The following is a 19,338-nucleotide window of genomic DNA, read 5'->3' on the forward strand; positions in this document are numbered from 1 at the left end:
CTACACTGCCTTTTACGGCCTTGAGCAACATTTAGTAAAGTTCAGCAGCAAATACATCCAGGAAATCTGGCAATTTGACAACACAGATTTGGCAGTTGTGGGCGGCAGAGTTCACTTTCTCTTTGGGATGTCTTGCATGTCAGCTCCACCATTTGTGAATCCATAAATAAGACCACAGAGTGGAAAAGAAAAAGAGGAGGATGTTTGTAGCGCTTGATTTAAAGTGCTGTGCTTTTAACGTGGTGACTCATTGAGCTGTCGAATTTAAAAGAGTTTACCATGATAAAAGTTGGGCAACATGTGGAACATACAACTATGGGATACACCTCCTGTGACACATAGCTGATTTCAATTAATGAGAGACGACAACATGAACATTTACAGTGTTATAGAACAACATTTATTAAATCAGATGTCATCCATTTATTAGAACCTCATAACAAGCACATGTGCTGTCAAAAAGTAAATATTTCTGACTTTGTCTTTGATTCATACCTGAGTAATGACACAGTAAGCTACCAAAGTAAAAAGTCATTCAATTCAAATTTTTAGTCTGAACCAAATTTGTAAAAAAGAAAATCAAACAAAAAAACATTCCAATTTAAACCAAACACAAGATTGTCAGGTGATAGCATAATGTACATACACCAACAATGTTGCAGTAATAAAGGCATTAACACATGAAAATTAAGGTACTGGCACTTGGCGGGACTCATTTAAAAATAGAACGCAACCGGAATATGAATAGCGATCGGGTGATTAAAAGCATGTGAAAAAAATGTGAATAACAAGACATATTTTTGGTAGACAATCAAATCTCAGCTGTTTTCTTTAAAAAAGTGCCGTTGTATTGTGAAGATTGCTCACATGACCACCATTCAGCTCATATCATGGGAAAGTCAGCATTTATAATATTTTTGTTACATTAAAGATTTTTTTAAAGGAGGAAGGACAACATTAGATGCTAGAAATGATTCAGGCTCGGCACACTGGATTTGCATGGGACACGTAGCGGCCCACTGATTCTGACACGATGTGGGATCTTATCGTACATAAACAGGCTGGTGGTAAAAAAAACAACAACAACAACAATCCTGCCACCATCGGTTCATATCTCATGAGAAAAGGAAAATAACGGCAAACGACCTCAAACACAAGAAAAGCAAATTAAAATGCATGCTTTGCTGGTCCTTCTCAGCTCTTTACCTGATTATATCTGGGAGGAATATGAAATCTCAGAGGAATATGAGGTGTTGAGATAAGTAACGGTGAAGGTGGCGCTCCGGGGATCTACAGTGTGCTCATATATATGGAAATCTGTCCCTGTCTGTTTCACACTTCTTAAGCAGACCGGATGCAATGGCCTTCACTGCCCTCAGAGTCTCAGTGCAGGTCGGGTTGATCAGGGACTCGGGCAGGAGGAAGCCGAAGTGTCCTGTATCCCTCAACTCAAATGCAAACGCATAAGGGATCCCGTTTCTGTAGGCCCAGTCTATAGAGCTGCCTGAGCTGACATCTGCGAACAAGTTCAACACACAGAATAAGACACGTTTTGGACAGTTTTCTGTTGTATACGCATTTAGAAGTACGTTCACTGAAGTCACTTTTTTATAAACTAGACTTTTTCTTGCATGTGTGGTCGAGCTACTTAAATTAATGATCTGAACATTCTTCCACCGCTGCTGGCGACAAATTGATAACATTTGAGTCTAAAAGCATTTAATTCTTATTGGTATGACATTTACATCTCTGCATTTAGCTCCTCTCACGGGGTACGTTCAGTGCAAGACCTCATTGATTGTGTATTCATAGAAGAAACGGGCACTTCTGCCTCCTTCATAACATGAATGAGGATCTATTTTCCCCGTCGGCAAACACAAATGAGGTTGGAAAGAGAGCACAAAACAACAGGTGTGAAAGGACAAATAATCATAAGGAAGACACAATGAAGACAAGGAGCAGTACTCACACAGGGTGGTGGAGGCGGGGCCATATCTGTACCTCACTCCATAGGCAGAGTACAGGGCTGTCACTGCATTATGAGCTGCTGACTCCTACACAGTGAGAGCAGAAAGTCATCTCATTAGTGATCCTATGTATATATATATATATATACCTTAACTCAAACACCTTGATAGGTAGCCAGTAGGATTAGAATATCAAGGCGTTCCAGTTAAGTAACTCCAACATGTGGATGGATAAGAATATTATCTTTAATAATAATAATAATAATAATGCATTTAATTTATATAGCGCTTTTCATAGTACTCAAAGACACTTCACATAATTAAAACATCCTAAAAGCTAAAAATAAATAAATAAGAATAGCTAAAATACAGGTAAAACAAATAAATAGGGACTTTGAGTCGCTCGGACCCTGATAAGAAAACAAAAACAAAAACAAACAATCACACATTAAAAGCAGTTCTGAACAGGTGGGTTTTGATTTGGGATTTGAATGAGGAAAGATTAGTGCAGTCTCGGATGAGTTTGGGGAGAGAGTTCCAGAGGGAGGGGGCAGATATGGAGAAGGTTCTGTCACCCCACGTCCGGTGCTTGGTCCTATGTGGGATGGACAGGAGATTGGCATCAGAAGAGCGGAGCTGACGGGATGGAGTGTGGTGGTGGAGTAGGTCGGTGAGGTAGGAGGGGGCCTGATTATGGAGGGCTTTGTGAGTGAGGAGAAGGATTTTGTATTGGATCCGTTGTGGGACGGGGAGCCAGTGAAGGCTCTGGAGAACAGGGGTGATGTGATCACGGGAACGGGAGTGGGTGAGCAGGCGAGCAGCAGAGTTCTGGATGTATTGGAGTTTGTTTAGGATTTTGGAAGATGTGCCATAAAGAATACTATTGCAATAGTCAATTCTGGAGGTGATGAAGGCGTGGATTAAAGTTTCAGCAGCAGATGAGGAAAGTGATGAGCGGAGACGGGCAATGTTTTTTAGGTGGAAGAAGGAGGTTCTGGTGATTTGTTTGATGTGATGTTCAAATGAGAGGTTGCTGTCAAACATGACTCCGAGGTTGCGGATGTGAGGGGAGGGAGACAGAGTGGAGTTGTCAATGGTGAGGCAGAAGTTGTGACTGGTTTTGGTGAGAGATTTGGGGCCGATGATGATCATATCCGATTTATCACAGTTGAGTTTGAGAAAGTTGGTTTGCATCCATGATTTAATGTCACTGAGGCAGTTGGTCAGAGTGGAGTGAGTAGCAGTGGTAATGGCTTTTGTGGAGATGTAGAGCTGGACATCATCAGCGTAGCAGTGGAAGAGGAGACCGTGATGACGTATGATGTTTCCAAGAGGGAGCAGGTAGAGGATGAACAGAAGAGGACCAAGCACCGAACCCTGGGGGACGCCCTGAGACAGAGGAGCAGTGGAGGAGGTGCAGTTGTTGATGCTGATAAATTGTTGTCTGTTTGTTAGATATGATTTGAGCCAGGAGAGAGCAGTTCCGGTGATGCTGAGGGACGATTCGAGGCGGGAGAAAAGGATGTTGTGGTTGATGGTGTCAAAGGCTGCAGTGAGATCCAGGAGAAGGAGAATGTTGAGGTGGCCAGAGTCTGAGGAGAGGAGGAGGTCATTGGTGACTTTGAGAAGTGCTGTTTCGGTGCTGTGCTGTGAGCGGAAACCAGATTGAAATGGCTTGAACAGATCGTTTGAAATGAGGTGGGTTTTGAGTTGTGCAGCGACGACACGTTCCAGTATTTTTGACAGGAAGGGAAGATTTGAGATGGGCCGGAAATTGCTCATGGTCTCAGGGTCGAGTCCAGGTTTCTTGAGGATGGGGGTGACAGCAGCCACTTTAAGTGTGTCAGGGACTGAGCCGGAGTTGAGGGAGGAGTTGATTATTGCTATGATGAGTGGAGCAATGGCTGGGAGACATTCCTTGGTGAGAGTAGATGGTATGGGATCCAGAATACAGGTGGAGCTTCTCATTCCTGTTGTGAATGAAGAGAGCTCCAAAGGGGACACAGGGGAGAACTGAGAAAGGGGCTGAGGGGTGAATATGGGGAGAGGGGGTGGCGAAATGGAAAGTGCGGGTGAGGTCTTCAGGTTGCTGTAAATTATATCAATTTTTGTATTGAAAAATGAAAGGAAAGAGTTGCACTTGTCGACTGTAAAGGATTTGGAGGTGTTGTCCCTGGGTTTGAGAAGCTTGTTTATTGTTGAGAAGAGAGCCTTTGGGTTGGAGGAGCCAGCGTGTATGAGGTGTGAGTAGTAGGTGGTCCGGGCTGAGATGAGAGCGTCTTTGTATTGTTGAAGATAGTCAGAGTGGGCTTGGAGATGGACTGTTAAACCAGTTTTCCTGCAGAGTCTTTCAAGCTGGCGCTTACGGGATTTCATGTGGTGGAGATCAGGAGTATACCAGGGAGCTGAGTGAGTGAATGAGACCGTTTGGGTTTTAATAGGAGCCAGCTGATCAAGACAGGAGGAGAGTGTGTTATTGTAGTAATTTACGAGATCGGAGGGATTATCAGACAGTGGGAAAGGGGAGGCCGACATGGTACTGGCAAGAGAGGCTGAAAGAGTTGTGGGGGAAATAGTTTTGAGATTTCTGAAGGATATGTTGCGCTTGGTTCTTGGGATGGGGATAGGGATGCCGATGTCCATGGTGATAGCCAGGTGGTCGGAGATATTGAGGTTGATGCTGGAGAGCTGAAGTATTGTGAGACCAGTGGAGCAGACCAAATCCAGGATGTGACCTCGGCTGTGAGTGGGGAAGTTGATGTGTTGTGTGAAGTTGAAGCATTGTAGCAGTTCTAGGAATTCTATGGCAGGTTTACATTCCGTGTCATCAATATGGATGTTAAAATCACCAAGGAGGAGAACGGCAGGTGAAATTGCACAGAGCTGGTCCAGAAAATCAGAGAAGTCAGAGAGGAAGGAGGGGTTTGGCTTGGGGGGGCGGTAAATAACAGCAATTACCAGAGGAGTCGGACCAGAGAGTTTGAGGGCAATATGTTCAAAAGAATGAACGGCAGGAATGGAAATGGTGGTTGTTTTAATGTCCTCCCGGTGGACAGCAGCAACACCACCTCCCCGCCCCTCTGGACGAGGTTTATCTGTGTATGTGAATCCTGTGGGGGTGGTCTGGTTGAGGGAGAAATAGTCCAGGGGTTTATGCCATGTTTCAGTGAGGCAGAGAAAATCAAGATTACTGTCCATTATGAATTCATTCAGAACGAGGCTTTTGTTATTGAGTGAGCGGGTGTTTCAGGTGACGTTGCGTTGTGATAGGCTGTGAGGACTGAGGAAGGGGACGGAGATTGGACCAATTCACGTGTGGTTTGTTGTGATGACGTAACGAGGAAGTACGATTGCGACAGGACCACAGGGATGGGATGGAGTTTTGGGACGTGGAGTTGTAGGTGACTTTAAATAAAGACTTGTTGATTATTGGTTTATTATCTAGCAATTGGATGTCTTACCACACAGTTGAAGTTGGGGATAGAGGCATACTTGTAGGAATAGGGGTAAAGCAGCATTTGGGCGTAAGCATGGATTGATATGTATGATTTGATGCGTTTCTTGTGCTTGCGCAAGAACTTGGCGACGGCCTTGACTTCCGGTTCAGACTCGGGGAAGGGACCACAATAGGTGTCATCACAGGGATGAGAGGAGGCCCCCTCCTCTGGTGAGGGAAAGCAGAGAAGAAGAAAAAACATTGTATTAATCCCACGGGAATACATTTTGATCATGTAGATTTTTCAAACTAGGTATAAAAGAAGTTGTGATGTTACCAGTGACCAAAATGGAGAGTGATCATGGGGGAAAATAGACCCAGATTGAAATCACCAACGTCACGTTATAATGACAAGGATAAAAGGTTTTCATATGAAAGCCCTTTCGATACAAGTCATATAACAATGTGGTGGTAGAAATGTAAATAATTTGCGTGGATTTCAGTCAAGCTTAAAGTAATGTCAGAAAGTTATGTCTTGTTTTATGCAGTTCTCCAGTCGTCCGTTACTGACGTATAAACGATGGTCTTTTGAAGTGAAATCAGGTTAAATTTCCACAGTGTGAGATATGTATATACTCTCAATCACTCATGTACTGCATGGCTCCATAAACTTTTCACTGACATGAGCTTCTAAATCAAGTTCCCAGCCACTTTGTGAGTTAACATTCCTTCGAGATGGCAAAACTTGGTTCCTCAGTTTCCCTGTTTCTCCTCTCACGTCACATCTCTGTCTGTAAAACGTCTCTGATAAATTCCCAGAGACCTCCCACGGTGAAATGAAGACTCAGCAGAACCACCCCCAGCCCTCTCCCACCAGAGACTAAAGGACATCAGACACAGATTGTTGTCAGCGCACAATTACTTTCGCCACAGCTTACACTGATGAATAGTCAGAAAAGACGACATCAGCAACCGACTACAAGGAAAGTTGCAGTGTGAGCGTCCCCATGTGCATCATGTGTGAGAGAGAATCTGAGGATGTCCCTGGATCTCTGTTGAAGCTCCAGTGTTCTTGAACTCACCACACCATTTCACTTTCCAGTTTCTGTTCGCGTCCACTCCTCTGCAGTGGAACCTGTGATTTTTGGACCGCGTTTTCCTCCAGAACCGATCCTACAGGGAAAACAAGGACACCGTCACTGAGTGTGCTGACTGACCGGCAGACTCATCGAACAAATGGAGCTTCCTGCCATCTCCAAAATAATCCGTCTGTCACTCATTCAGCTTTAGTTGGTCTCTTACTAAGAGATATGCAGACAGTAGTTGAGAGGCATTTTTTACCCTGAATTATTCATAGATACTTATACAGACATAAGTGCTGCATACTGGGGGGGGGGGGGGGGGGGGGGGGGGGAATAACACATTGTTGTCGCTCTGCTGTTTAGTTTTTCAATTACAATATACATTCTGAACCACTTGGAAACAAGATATTCAGTATACAGCCTCGAAAGTAGTCAACATCTGTGGGCAGGATTGATGTGTTAGCGGTTATTATTCTGAATTCCTGAATTATGCACCTGACTAAATAATTATGTTTTGCATTCTGTCAAGTATCAGGATACTTCATGAAAAGGTCTAAAAGCCAGAAAACGTTCACAATCGTGCTTGAAAATGAAAGTAATCAACAGCAGGATTCTCTCTGTTGCGTGTGCAGGTCTGCAGTACCGTGGTCCAGCTGAAATGATATCCATCCACATTGAAGACCGGCATGATGTAGAAGTTGAGCTGGTGAAGAAGTCGTCTCATCACAGAGTCATGCTGGTATGAGTTGATGGCCTTCAATTATAAAATAAAAACACTATAACTACAGAGCACATATCTACACTGCTGTCTAATCATCCAATTGTATGTGATTACTATGTTGTGTTTTCATTATTTTTTTTTACCTTGTTGCTAACAGAGGATTTTCAATGCACAAGTGCAGAAGGTTAAAACTCAAGACCATAATTGATGACAATGGGAGTGAGGAAGTACTGCTTCTACCTGGTAAGGTAAATATGCGTTAAGCCTGAAACCAAGATGGCACCCTGACCTCCAGTGGCCAACCTTAGTTACTACATGACAGTGGAGCCACATTTCAGAGCACATTTTTAAGTTGAGCATCTTTGACTGTTTTCCTCAGCCAAATGTTTTCACCTTGATCTATTTTACTTCCCGCCTTAATGTTTACGTCAGCCTGTTTTTGATTTCCTACTGTTATTTGTCTTTCCCTCCCTTATTCACTCACGTACTACTCATACTTTATCACTGAACTTGTCCATGTGATGGCCGTAGGTGAGCTCGTCCTGCTTTTTAGTTTGAACCATCACATTGGAGGCCATTTCAGGACGTGTCTGCAGACAGAATGGCTGTCGAGACAGAAACATTATTTTTGTAAATGGTATACGCTCCAGTATGTGCATGCACTACTTTATACATACATGTTGCTATTGTTGTCTTTAATGTCTTTATATTATGTCTTTATATTTACCCTGTTATTTGTCATTTAAATATGTATGTACGATGAGAGCGTACGTGAAACCGGAGTCAAATTCCATGTATGTGCACACATATATGGCCAATAAAGCTGATTCTGATTCTAGTGGCACATGTCGAAGTTCTCCTCAACATCAGATAATTGAATAGTTGAAATATTTGTGAAGGCCTTTTTCAAGTACCCGTACGTTGAGGTCATTGGATTCCTTAAAAAGGCAGTGACTCAGTGCTCTGCTCTGACATTCATTGATTTTTCCTTTAATTATCTCAACGCTCTGGTACTGTGTTGCAAATCCCAATCATCTGGCATCGAAGTAGTATAAAACAAGCCATTAAAGGTTTGTGCAGTTAATGTCTGCCTCTGGTCTGGTCCCGTCCTCACTTCAGAGTAACTAAGACTTTAAGTGCGTGATGGAACTTGTGTGCACGTCTGGGTTATGTTCAACATCTGAACAATAAAGGGTATTCTTCAGTATTTGCATAACTGTGCATGACGATTGAACAGATGTTCACATTTTGTTGAGGACCCTAGTAACAAAACATCACATGCAGCTTGCTGCAGGCTATCATTCAGATACGAGATGCTGTTGTAAGCTGCATTGATGCAAACAATGAAGTTCAAAGAGCATTGAGATATTAAAATGTGCAGAAAAACAAAAGTACCTCTTTGACAAACCACTGGCAGAAAGCAGGTCCGATCCACTCTCTGGCGTGAATGCCGCAGTCGATCCACACGGCTTTCTTCTGATGACGACTTCTCTTTCCTATCTGACAGGAGACCAGCACTGCCGGTGTTAGAGTAGCACGGTCGTGCATGTGCACACGGCTGTGTCCTTTTATTATGTGTCTCTCCTACCTGAAGCACATAAAGGGGCCTCCCCTCGTACGACTTCCCGATGGAGAACATGTCAACCAGGCCGGAGTTGGTTCGGTTCATCTCAAACATCCAGCTCTGGATCTTGAGGACAGAGAATAATGTAGAAGAGTGAATGCCACGCGAGGATTTGTTTTCAACGTTTTCAAGAGTGAATGGTCCAAATAGAATGGTTTTAATGAGCATTACATTTTTCAGACAATCAAAAGCCATTTCTCAGCTAGAGTGAAAACCTTCTCAGACATACACGTCTAAGTGCCTGTGGAGTGTGTGCATTTGTGCGGGGTTGTGTGTGTTTTTCTGCATGATGTGTCCGCACACACACGTGCATGCTTATATGAGTGTGTGTTTTAGAGCGAAGGAGAGGACAATCATAGTAATTATTTTTCTTCTATTTGTATAGCTCTTTAAAAAGGTACTCAAGGCCCTTTACACGGTAAAAACAGAAATAATAGAAGCAATACCGATGTAAACAAGAGAGATCCAAGCTCAGAGCACTAGAGATGTGTGTAAGCTCTCGGGATCTGGGTGTGGAAACCATGCTGCTTCATGGGGCCTGCTCGACCTGAAGTAGAGTGCGTGTCGCTGTGTGTGAGCGCACAAGGCTGTGGGAGAGAGACCTGTGCAATGGGGGAGTTGGGAGTTTGAGAGCACCTTAGAGAGGATGTCTGTTTACTCTGTGTGAGAATTAGAGTGGCGAGCAGAGGAGAGCGAGAGATAGGTAGGCCGGTAGACGCTGGGCTTCACACCTCTTCCAGAGAGTGGTAAACCTCGTAGTCATACTGAGACTCTGACCTCCGCTTGCGAGAGGAGCGATATCCCGTCTGCTTTTCAATTTCCTTCTGCAGATTGGAGATAAACACGCTGCGGATGGAAAAGAGGAAGTTAGACAGACACATGAACGACATGATAATCACCGTGGCATCCTCACCATTACTATTAAATAATAGTATTGGCACCATAAACAGGGTTATATTATACAAGTTATAATTTGTAATTACTGTTTATTATGGGTCAATTTCATAATCTGAGATCTGTAATAAGCTATTAAAAATAATTGTTGGTTGCCCGTTTGGGTTGCTGCTGTTTATCCACCTCTTGCATAACTTGATCTTTCTTTTTAAGTGAGTGGGAGCCAACAGTGGGCCAATAAGGAAGAGCCTGATGTTATAATGAGCCATCAGGCCTGAGGTTACTGTGCATGTTAGTGTTAGTTCATCATTAAAATATCTAAGTCTGTAGTTTATGAATTTATTCATGACTGTTTCAATAGTCCAAGAGCCGTAAAAACTGAAGCTTGTGCAAACATCTGCATACTAAAAGAAATTCATATTTAATTAAAAAGCTCAATAATGAGACAGAAAAGACAGATTTATGGCAGAGGAGGTATAAGCTACCCAAATGGATATGTAACTAGGTCGTCAACTGATGATTATTTTTATAATATACTGATCTACGTATAATGTTTTGGATTAATTATTTACTCTATTAAATTATTTTTGCAGATATTCCCATTTAATAATTTGTTACAGCCCCTGTTTGACTGCAGTCAATGCATTTTAAGTGAATATAATATGTCTGTGAGGTGTTGAAGTGGTGGATCAGGGTTCCTGAATGTATTGTTGAATCATTCCTAACACCGCTTATGCAACTGCCCTCACTCATCCCTCTTCTTTTCCAACATCCAAACCACTTTTCTACATCCACACTCACCTGTTTGATAGCACACACTATACTAGCACTAACACTGCTGTCTATCAGTAAATAAAATGTGTTGTAAATGCACCAAAATTATCATTATCCCCATTGTTATTGTTTATAGACTGGTCCCGCGTGTCATCAGACCCTATGCCTCCTCACTTCCTCCTCCAACCTAGAACAGACAATGTGATCTGTTTTCAAAGCGGCTATGTGGGCAGCCAGAATCTCCTAAAATACACTTCCTCATGAGGGACTGGTATGTACAATTATGTCCATATAATAACACAAAAAACACAGCTTACATCCCCAAGAGTAAAACCCAACCGCTTTACCTAAAACTGGCCCCTGCAGAGTAAACTATTTTCTCAGTCAATCAACACAGAGTTAAAAAAAAAACCTCATCCTCAGATCTGCAATTGCTCCCTCCGGACAGAGATGACAATGGAATTCTTTCTAGCTGCAGCCGCTTTGATAAGACGCCATAATTTCAACGTTAATTTTGATGAGGGATGAAGTGGGGAGATGAAAAGGCTGCTTCTGGACCAGATTGGGAGAGGGGCTCTGATGTGCATGTGCGTGTCCCATCTTTGAGGAAGCTTTTTTGCATGCAAAGTATCGTCGTGCACATCATATATTCCGGCTGAGGACAGCTGGGTAATTGCAACGCCCTTTGGATAAGAGATGCATCTCTGGGTGTAGACACTCGGCAAACAACATTACCCAATATGTATATGTGAGGGTACACAAGCGAGCATGCGTGTGTACTGCGGTGTGTTTCTGTAATTGCTGGTGGGCTTTCCATTCTTACCGATAATCAAGATGTTGCTGCTTTAAGCGTGCATGTAAACCCCGCGTGTCATTGCGTTTCACATGGACATCCACAGTTTCATTTTGACAGATTAGAGTAACACTGTTGGGCTGCCAGAAGTCCACCTAAAGGAGCAGGAGAAATATATTAGATCAGGGGTTAGTGACACACACATACACACACACACACACACACACACACACACACACAAACACACACACACACAGACACAGACACACACACACAGACACAGACACAGCAGAATCTCATTATGAGGAGTAGCAGTGAGTGATAGAGATACAATCCTCTCTCACAGTGATTTTAAATTGCCTGATCTGTTTATATTGTAATATTAAATCCGGGAAATCTTTTGAAAAACTGTTCATGGACCAAAATTATCTGACATGAATGCCTGTTTTGGACTAATCCAGCAAATTAAATGCCTAACATTTAATTTATATGAAAATAATTCAGGTCAAATGGGTACCAACCCAATGCCACTGTCTGTTTTCCCCTCAAAATGTATAACAGACTACAAGGGAAAAATAATTTGGATGAGGCAACATGGGGTAACGGATTACTTGTGGACACAGCTTTCAATGTAGCTGATTATGAAAAAAACTGAATAATGATGTTGACAAGAATCTGTATTTAATATGGATCTGTTACGTTTTGGCCGATACACGTTCTACAAGGCCAGTATGGGCACTCACACCGATCCGGTTAAAACACTAAACCCGACTAAAGTTAAGGGTTAAAGAGCATAATTGACCCTAAGAAAGACCTTATTATCGTATCTGCTGGGTGTTTAAATTAGCACCAAACATTTAGTACTGATGACCAAATTGTTTTGTTAAGACCTGGCCAGTTTAATATTCCTAGTCTCTACCTTCAAGTGATGGACTAAATTTGGGGCATATTGATGGCACGGCAGCGTTAATGGGGCAAAACCCACTCCGATGTGTCCCTTTAACAACCTGACGCTCCCTCCGCTTTCTTCTCTACCGTTTGACCTCATATTAGCTCCAGAAATCCTGTCTTTCAGTGCCCGTTATCAGGCCCTGATACTCGGGTCTGTTAGCTTTAGCTCGAACAGCAAGGCAGCCATATAAACACAGACATCACGTGGTAACTGATAAAATAACAGAGAGAGCTGCCTGATGGATGGTACACACAGTAGTCACTGCAGAGAGAATATCGCACTTTCAGTGTTTCTGCCTCCTCAGCTGGCTTTCATTTGAACATCGGGGCAGAGAGATGCAGGCTGGCACACATGCTTGTTAATGTGTCAATTGGTTTAATGGTTTACAGAGTGCATACCAGATTAATTTAACTTTGTTTAGAGAGGAGAAAATCCTCAGTTGGATTGTTTGGTGCCCTGGAGCAGAAACTGCTCTGTGCTGCTGTGATTTTATGGCATTTTCAAATAGTAAAGTACCCCGATGTTTCACTCTGCTGTTAACCACACACATCTAAAACACATACGCATAAAAGGCACATAAATATCCCTGATCAGATAACGCAACTCTTCACAAACAATTCTCTCAGTTTATTTAATAGCTGTGTTTATGAGCCCTAAAGATGCATTCTTTGTCTGCTTTATAAATCTGTTGTGTCCTCATTCTTAATGTGATTCTTCTTTTTTTTTTTTACGTGTCTGTGTATCCAGGGTAGCTATAAATTAAATGTGTCTTACTTTGGTTGATGTAACACAGGCACGGGCAGCACAAGAAAGAAAAAGTTATAGTTCAATAAAATGAGCTGGCTTTCCTGAAGGCAGATGCGGTGAAGCCGTAGCTTTAGTCAAGTAAAAGAAAACAAGTCATCAAAGTACGACGCAGTTTGTTTGTTAGTTAGTATCTATTATAACAAAGATACCAGCTGTTTTACAACATTTGGGGTAATGCGTTTATGCATTTTCTTTTGGAGAGGTTGATGGGAAGATTGGTATCATGAATATGAACTACAGCCAGTAGGTGGTTAGCTTAGCTTAGCATCAGGAATGGAATCTGTACAAAGGTAACACAATCCACCCACAAGCATCTCCACAGCTCACTAATACACACTTTCTAGCTTCTTGGTTTAATCTGTTTATAGGCCAGATTATTTCCTGTCCGAGTGCAATGACTTCCTGCAGTTTGGCTGTCACCGGTGAGGTCGCTAGGGAACGGAGACGCCAGGAAGTTAGTTCTCCTCATTTCCAGACCAAAAGCTAACCAGCTTCATATCTATTGATGACATCATCACAATCTCTCTGTGAGATGAATACAGTAAGTATTCACAGATTTAATCTCTGGAACATCTCAAACTAATCTTCTATGATCCAGGAAAGTGACAATGACTCCTTTTGTCACTGCTACCATCAATCAACACTCAAGATGTATTATGTATTTCCATCACCAAAACAATAAGCCAATTGATCGATCAATAGAATCAGTAACTGTTTTGCTGATCAATTCATTCTCTGAGTCAATTGTCAAACATACCAAACGTTGTACATAATTCCAGATTCCCTAATGTGAAAATGTGTTCTTCTTCTTTGTTTGATGCAATAATAACCTGAACCTTTTGGTTTTGGAGTGTTTGCAACCAATCTGAAGCCATCAGCTTTATGTTTTAGGAAATTATAAATCAAATTGATATATATATATATATATATAGATCAAATAATTAAATGAAAATCATGTGCCATGTCAGGTTCAGTCATGAACATGTTCTCCGGGAGCTGAAGTGGTAATTATTAAAATTTTGTGATTATTCAACATGTACCAATATCTTATATTTACAGTGCAAAGCTTTGGAAGGTATTTGCTCGACTGGATGCATTCAGGAGCTGTTGCGCTTTTTACTTTAAACCTGTATTATCTATAGTCAACCATTTAGGAATGGCCAGGTGTTTGGAAAAGGCAAAGCTCCATCACAGGTCTTTAAAGGTTTAGGTTAAATGTCAGTCAACCACAGAGTATAGCCAAACAAATAGATTAATTGATAACTCAAAGAAATTGGTTATTCTATTGTTGATGGATCTTCTTGATTCCCCTGCATTCTGCACTGCCCAGTGTATTATTTCATCTTATTGCTAGCCTGTGGCTGAAGAGTTTGACTCTGGCACCGGAGGCATGGCAGCGTGGCTAAGCTACTGAAAACACATGTCCACAGCTGTCCAAACAGTGGCTGCCATGGCCTCGGTTGGCCTCGGAGCACCGTGTCCGCTGCCCTGACGTGCGTGAAACTTTGTCCGTGTCCTGACAAGCCCCCTGGCTCTAGTATGCCTCGCCACAAATCATAAACATTTACTGAATCCTCCTTTTTGCCCCCTTCTGCTCTTTCTCTGCTCGGAGCGGTATTGGTTCTGGACCATCAAACAAAAAGCCCGACCTGAACCCGAACAGATGCCTTTTATTACTGTTGCCGTGGCGTCTGGCTGCACAGATACAACCCAAGTGGACCAAACCAAAGTGGAGAAACGGCCTGCACTGCCACGGGGGCTGCGGGCAGATCGAAATCTCTGCAGCTCTCCCAAAGAAAGTCCCTAAGATGTTTTCATTGGATTCTTCATATTTTATTTACTCAGTTAGCTATTCAATTAAATTGTATTTATATGGAGCAGTTATTTCAAGGGAATTGTTTTGAACATGAACTACATTTAAACTCAAGAAACAGAGCTTTGCCTCTATTTTCGCTACCATAGTACCATATCACATCGTTTTCTTACCAGGAAACTTCCTACGGCCCTTCATTACACCATTGTTTTATTATATAAAGTATTTCATTGGGCTTAACACTTGTATTGAGATTTAATGATAAAAATCATTGCACCATTTCTGTTTTTCAAATATTTCTTGATACATTTTCAGTAAAAGAAATTTCAAAATCAGACACAGCACTAGACTGCTTTCCAAACATCGATAGATCGATTGATTGATTGACTTTGACTAAGTATGACATAAGGCTGCACAGACTTAGAAGCCTTTATGCAACCAGCGCTTCTATGTTTGGCTTTGCTTTTAGTCATTGATTATTACTAGTAAATGATCACACTAATATATTACAAAAATATGCTTTGGTTTTGCAGAAGCACAATTCCTCTGCAGGGAGATAATAATGCTGGAAACACAGCTTTTTAGTTTATTCAACTGTTTAATCAATTTATTCAAAGAAGTTCTTTGAGTATTTGCTGCACAAGTCTAGAATTGCATCAGGCTGTTGATGCTTGACATACACTCTTTGCTGTGTATTTGTATACCTAAGCAATGTGCAAAGGAAGGTCATCAATGCTCCTGAGGCTGATGTGTAATTACTCCCACATGAGTCTGGGAAAAGAGGCAAGGCCTTTGTGTTCTCGAGGGTTTCCCCCCTAATTTCACTCTCTTTAAAACACATGTTCATATAGTTTGTTACTGAAAGGGACATTTGGATATCGTAATGAATACAATCGTTAATATTTTCACTCCATCCTTCTCTTGGGGCTTCTCCTCTCATCTTGGTCTTTCAGAGTAGGGAATATGTCTTGACTGTGACGCATGTCACATCTAACACCCCCCACCCCCAAACCCCTATACAATGTGGGCAGAATAATAGTTTGACATAATCGAGGTTTCAGAAAACACACACAACAATAGAAAATCTGAACAAAATAGATTTATGGAATTGTTTCAAATGGTGTGTGCTGGGGATCATACTGTAAACAATAGGTCAGAATAGTGAGCATGTATGGATATATATATATATTTAAAAAAAGTGCCAACCTTCATGTGTCCCAGAATTTTCTGGAGCACTTGGACCTCCTCATCATTACTCGGGGTTATCCTGAAGATTTGATCGCTGCAAAAACAACAGAGCTCTTTTAGGTTCAAGCATTTTCTGTGGCACTAAAATTCACTGTAACAGGGCTTGGATCTATTTTCGCTAAGTGCATATCATTTAAGAAAACATCTGGGCCGTGGAGTCCCAGGTAATACTACCTGCTTTTGTGCTGACTGAAGGTGACATTTATAATAGCAGATGTTGGAGTCCTATGACTGGGTAAACCCCCAGTCAAACAAGCTGTGTTTGACACCATTACAGGATTATATTTCACTGTTCCAGCTATGCAGGTAACACCTGGAACAATTCTTTGGTGGTTACAGTAGCAGCTACTGCTTCACAGTTTTATACCGTAAATCAATCATATGTGCTGGAGATAAGAACACCTACATATATGAACAAGAATAATCGACTACTTAAATGTGTTTGACACGGCAACATGTTTTGTAAATACATACTGCTTTACACGGTAACTAAATCATTCAATCTATAATTACTATAGTAAATTACTGTAATGTAAAGGCCGGAATAAATATGGAGATCTCATGAAACAAAATGACTACATTGATAAAGTACAAGCAAATACTTACTCAGATTTTAAGTTCTTAATAAGATTAGATAACATCCAATACTTTTATTTAATTCACACAAGTATACAAAACCATGTATATAACATGCTATATTGTTTTATATATCGAAAATGACTATATACCGAATATTTTGTCCATATCGCCTAGTTCTAATACATTCATAAAAGTTTTATAATTCAATATAAAGATGATTACACAATAATTCTTCACATGCTGGTCTTGGCAGATCATTTAAAACAACACTTGAGCAAATAGAGGCGCTGGAGAGCCTTTCTAACTCAATCTGCAGCCAGATCTTTCATATTAAAACAAAGATGCTCTTTATAATCTAGCATAGTAGTGCTTTCACACTGCAGATCACAGTTCCTGCGGTTGAGCTTAAAGCAACACGCTGCCAATCATTTATTACAGTCTCTTATTTACAGCCTCTCTGTGTCGGCCCAGTTACCTGCAGAGATGGTATATGTGTTCACTTTCATGTCTCCTGTTTTTTTTGAGACCTCTTTCTTCCTCTCTCATGTTTCGAGCTTTTTACAATGTGTCACAAGGGAAGTTGGGCCCCCTAAACAAAGGTGGCGGTCGGCCACCCTAAGGGACAAAAGGGGTGCGGTGGTGTCCCACGTGAGTGGGCACCCCATTTCAGTGACCCCCGAAAACAGCCTGTTACCAAGGCAACCGAGGTGTGATCAAAGATGGACTTCAAAGCAAGCATATTTTTTGTAGGTAAGAATATTGTTTGGATGTAATAGAAATATTTAAAACGTACACATATTCTCTGTCTGAAACATAAGAGAAATGTGTGCTTCCACATCTTCAATCAATCCTCACTGATGGAGGTTTGGCAGGCTTGTGATTTATTTTTATTTTTTTCACCAATGCAAACAACAGCACACAGTGCATATTAAATAAAGTGGCAACCCAGAGCTCTACTGTAGTCCAACTTGAACCATTTCTTCATCTTGTAGTGATTCTCAGAGATGACAGACGGTTTTTGTTACAGTGTCGTGTCCCTGGCCTTTTGCTTTGAATCTGTCAGCTGCGGGGCTCTCAGCACTAAAGCCACCCTTAAATTGTCAGTCTGTTGATTCCCACAGTGCTCTCTCTGGGATGGAAGCAATTTGTTTTAAACCAAGAAGTTGAGTCTCTGCAGTGTTTTGATTTTGTACAATCATCATTTATCCACGTTCAGTAATTCTCTGTTACAGAATGATGTGAAATATTTTGACGATCTTCTTTTTAGACTGCCGTGAGCTACGCAATTTTGAGATTATATCCCAAATATATGTTGTTTGAAACAGAGGAGGGGGTTTCCAGCAGCGGTGGTCCCCCTCTACATCAAATGCTCTTTTGTAAAACAGACCATAAATCCATACATGCCTCAGTCATGTCTCTGACATGTTTACCCAAATTACTATATGTGTGTAGCTCCAGGTGGTCCCATTGGAGACCCTCTAATATGCTACCAAGTACTTTTAGGGTCTAGCTTCATAAACGTGCAGACAGACTGACAAACAAAGAATGCCTCTCTGATTATAGACAAACGTGACTACACAAAGAAAATGAAGCAGTCGCTGCTTTCTTACAGCTATTAATTTTTTTTTCTAATGAATGCTTTGAGCAGTTTGACAGGCCACTGTCACTGCAAGCATCCCCAAGTGTCATCTGTGGAGCCATCTGAATGCCTCTCTGCAGCACATCAAAACAAACACATTCTTATCCGAATCAGACAACAAGATCAGTCTCGAGTAAACTAAAAACAACATTATATTATGTTTCAAACCGGAGTTGTGTCCCAAAAGAAGAAGGATGGTGACCGCAAAGACTTTCTTTGTTCAGCCTACTCTCAACATAAGATAACGCCCGTGTCTTGGTGTGTGGATGTCTCTGTGGTAGCGGCAGTGCGCCTTCCCTGCAGAACGAGAGACGCACACCAGACTCTCACGAGCCACCAGAAATAAATGAATGTGGGGGTCTTTACTCACCCTGCGTAGCGGTTGTTGTAGAGATAGGCACCGACGGGACATAGCACGTTACTGCAGGTTATCACACAAGCCAGTAAAACGGAGACGCGGAATGCGCTCCTCCGGTCCAGCAGCATCCTTGGCAAAGCGGATCAAAGACTGGACACGCACGCGCTACACTTTAAAAGGATGCGCGACAACTTCTCAGAGCGCAAATGGGATTTGAGTCGGTCAGCAGAGTCACTCCTTTGTGGCGGCGCACTCTGCAGTTGTCCCTCTGACACACGAGGTGCAAAAGGTGCTGAAGTCGGTCATCTGGCACAGGGGAAGCATTCGCCACCTCTTTGAAGCTCTGGAGAGAATTGCTGGGGAGCCGCTCTCTTTCTTTTTTTTCTTCTTTTTTTCTTTTCTTTTCTTTTTTTAAATGAGGAGGACCTGAGTCACGTGGCCCGGTGTCGGCGAAGTTGGTAACTGGATCCTTGATCACTGGTGCGCACTGTGTGCTCACGGGATCATCTATAGTTGTCCGAGAACACATGTTCATTCACTAAATGGGATTTTTAATTTTTAAGGCAAATTACGTGTCTCTTTAGATTTTAAGTAATGCGTAAAGTTTTGTGCGCAGACATGAACTGTATCAAGTTACTCATCTCTTCAGAA

At 41.9% G+C, this 19,338-nt stretch overlaps 1 protein-coding gene across 1 annotated transcript; it reads right to left on the bottom strand.

Moving 5' to 3' along the window:
- Positions 1-1,301: 1,301 nt before the first annotated feature.
- Positions 1,302-18,815, bottom strand: cpa6 (carboxypeptidase A6). The gene is made up of 11 exons (XM_034560427.1): positions 18,700-18,815; positions 16,070-16,145; positions 11,322-11,446; positions 9,562-9,676; positions 8,795-8,896; positions 8,602-8,706; positions 7,129-7,239; positions 6,486-6,576; positions 5,429-5,631; positions 1,970-2,054; positions 1,302-1,516 (listed from the first exon to the last, which is right to left on the bottom strand). The coding sequence occupies exons 1-11, from the start codon at positions 18,813-18,815 to the stop codon at positions 1,302-1,304; spliced, it is 1,344 nt and encodes a 447-aa protein (XP_034416318.1).
- Between the last annotated feature and the right edge of the window lie 523 nt (positions 18,816-19,338).

Source organism: Cyclopterus lumpus, chromosome 20 (assembly GCF_009769545.1).
Source record: "Cyclopterus lumpus isolate fCycLum1 chromosome 20, fCycLum1.pri, whole genome shotgun sequence".
In the NCBI taxonomy this organism is placed as follows: domain Eukaryota; kingdom Metazoa; phylum Chordata; class Actinopteri; order Perciformes; family Cyclopteridae; genus Cyclopterus; species Cyclopterus lumpus.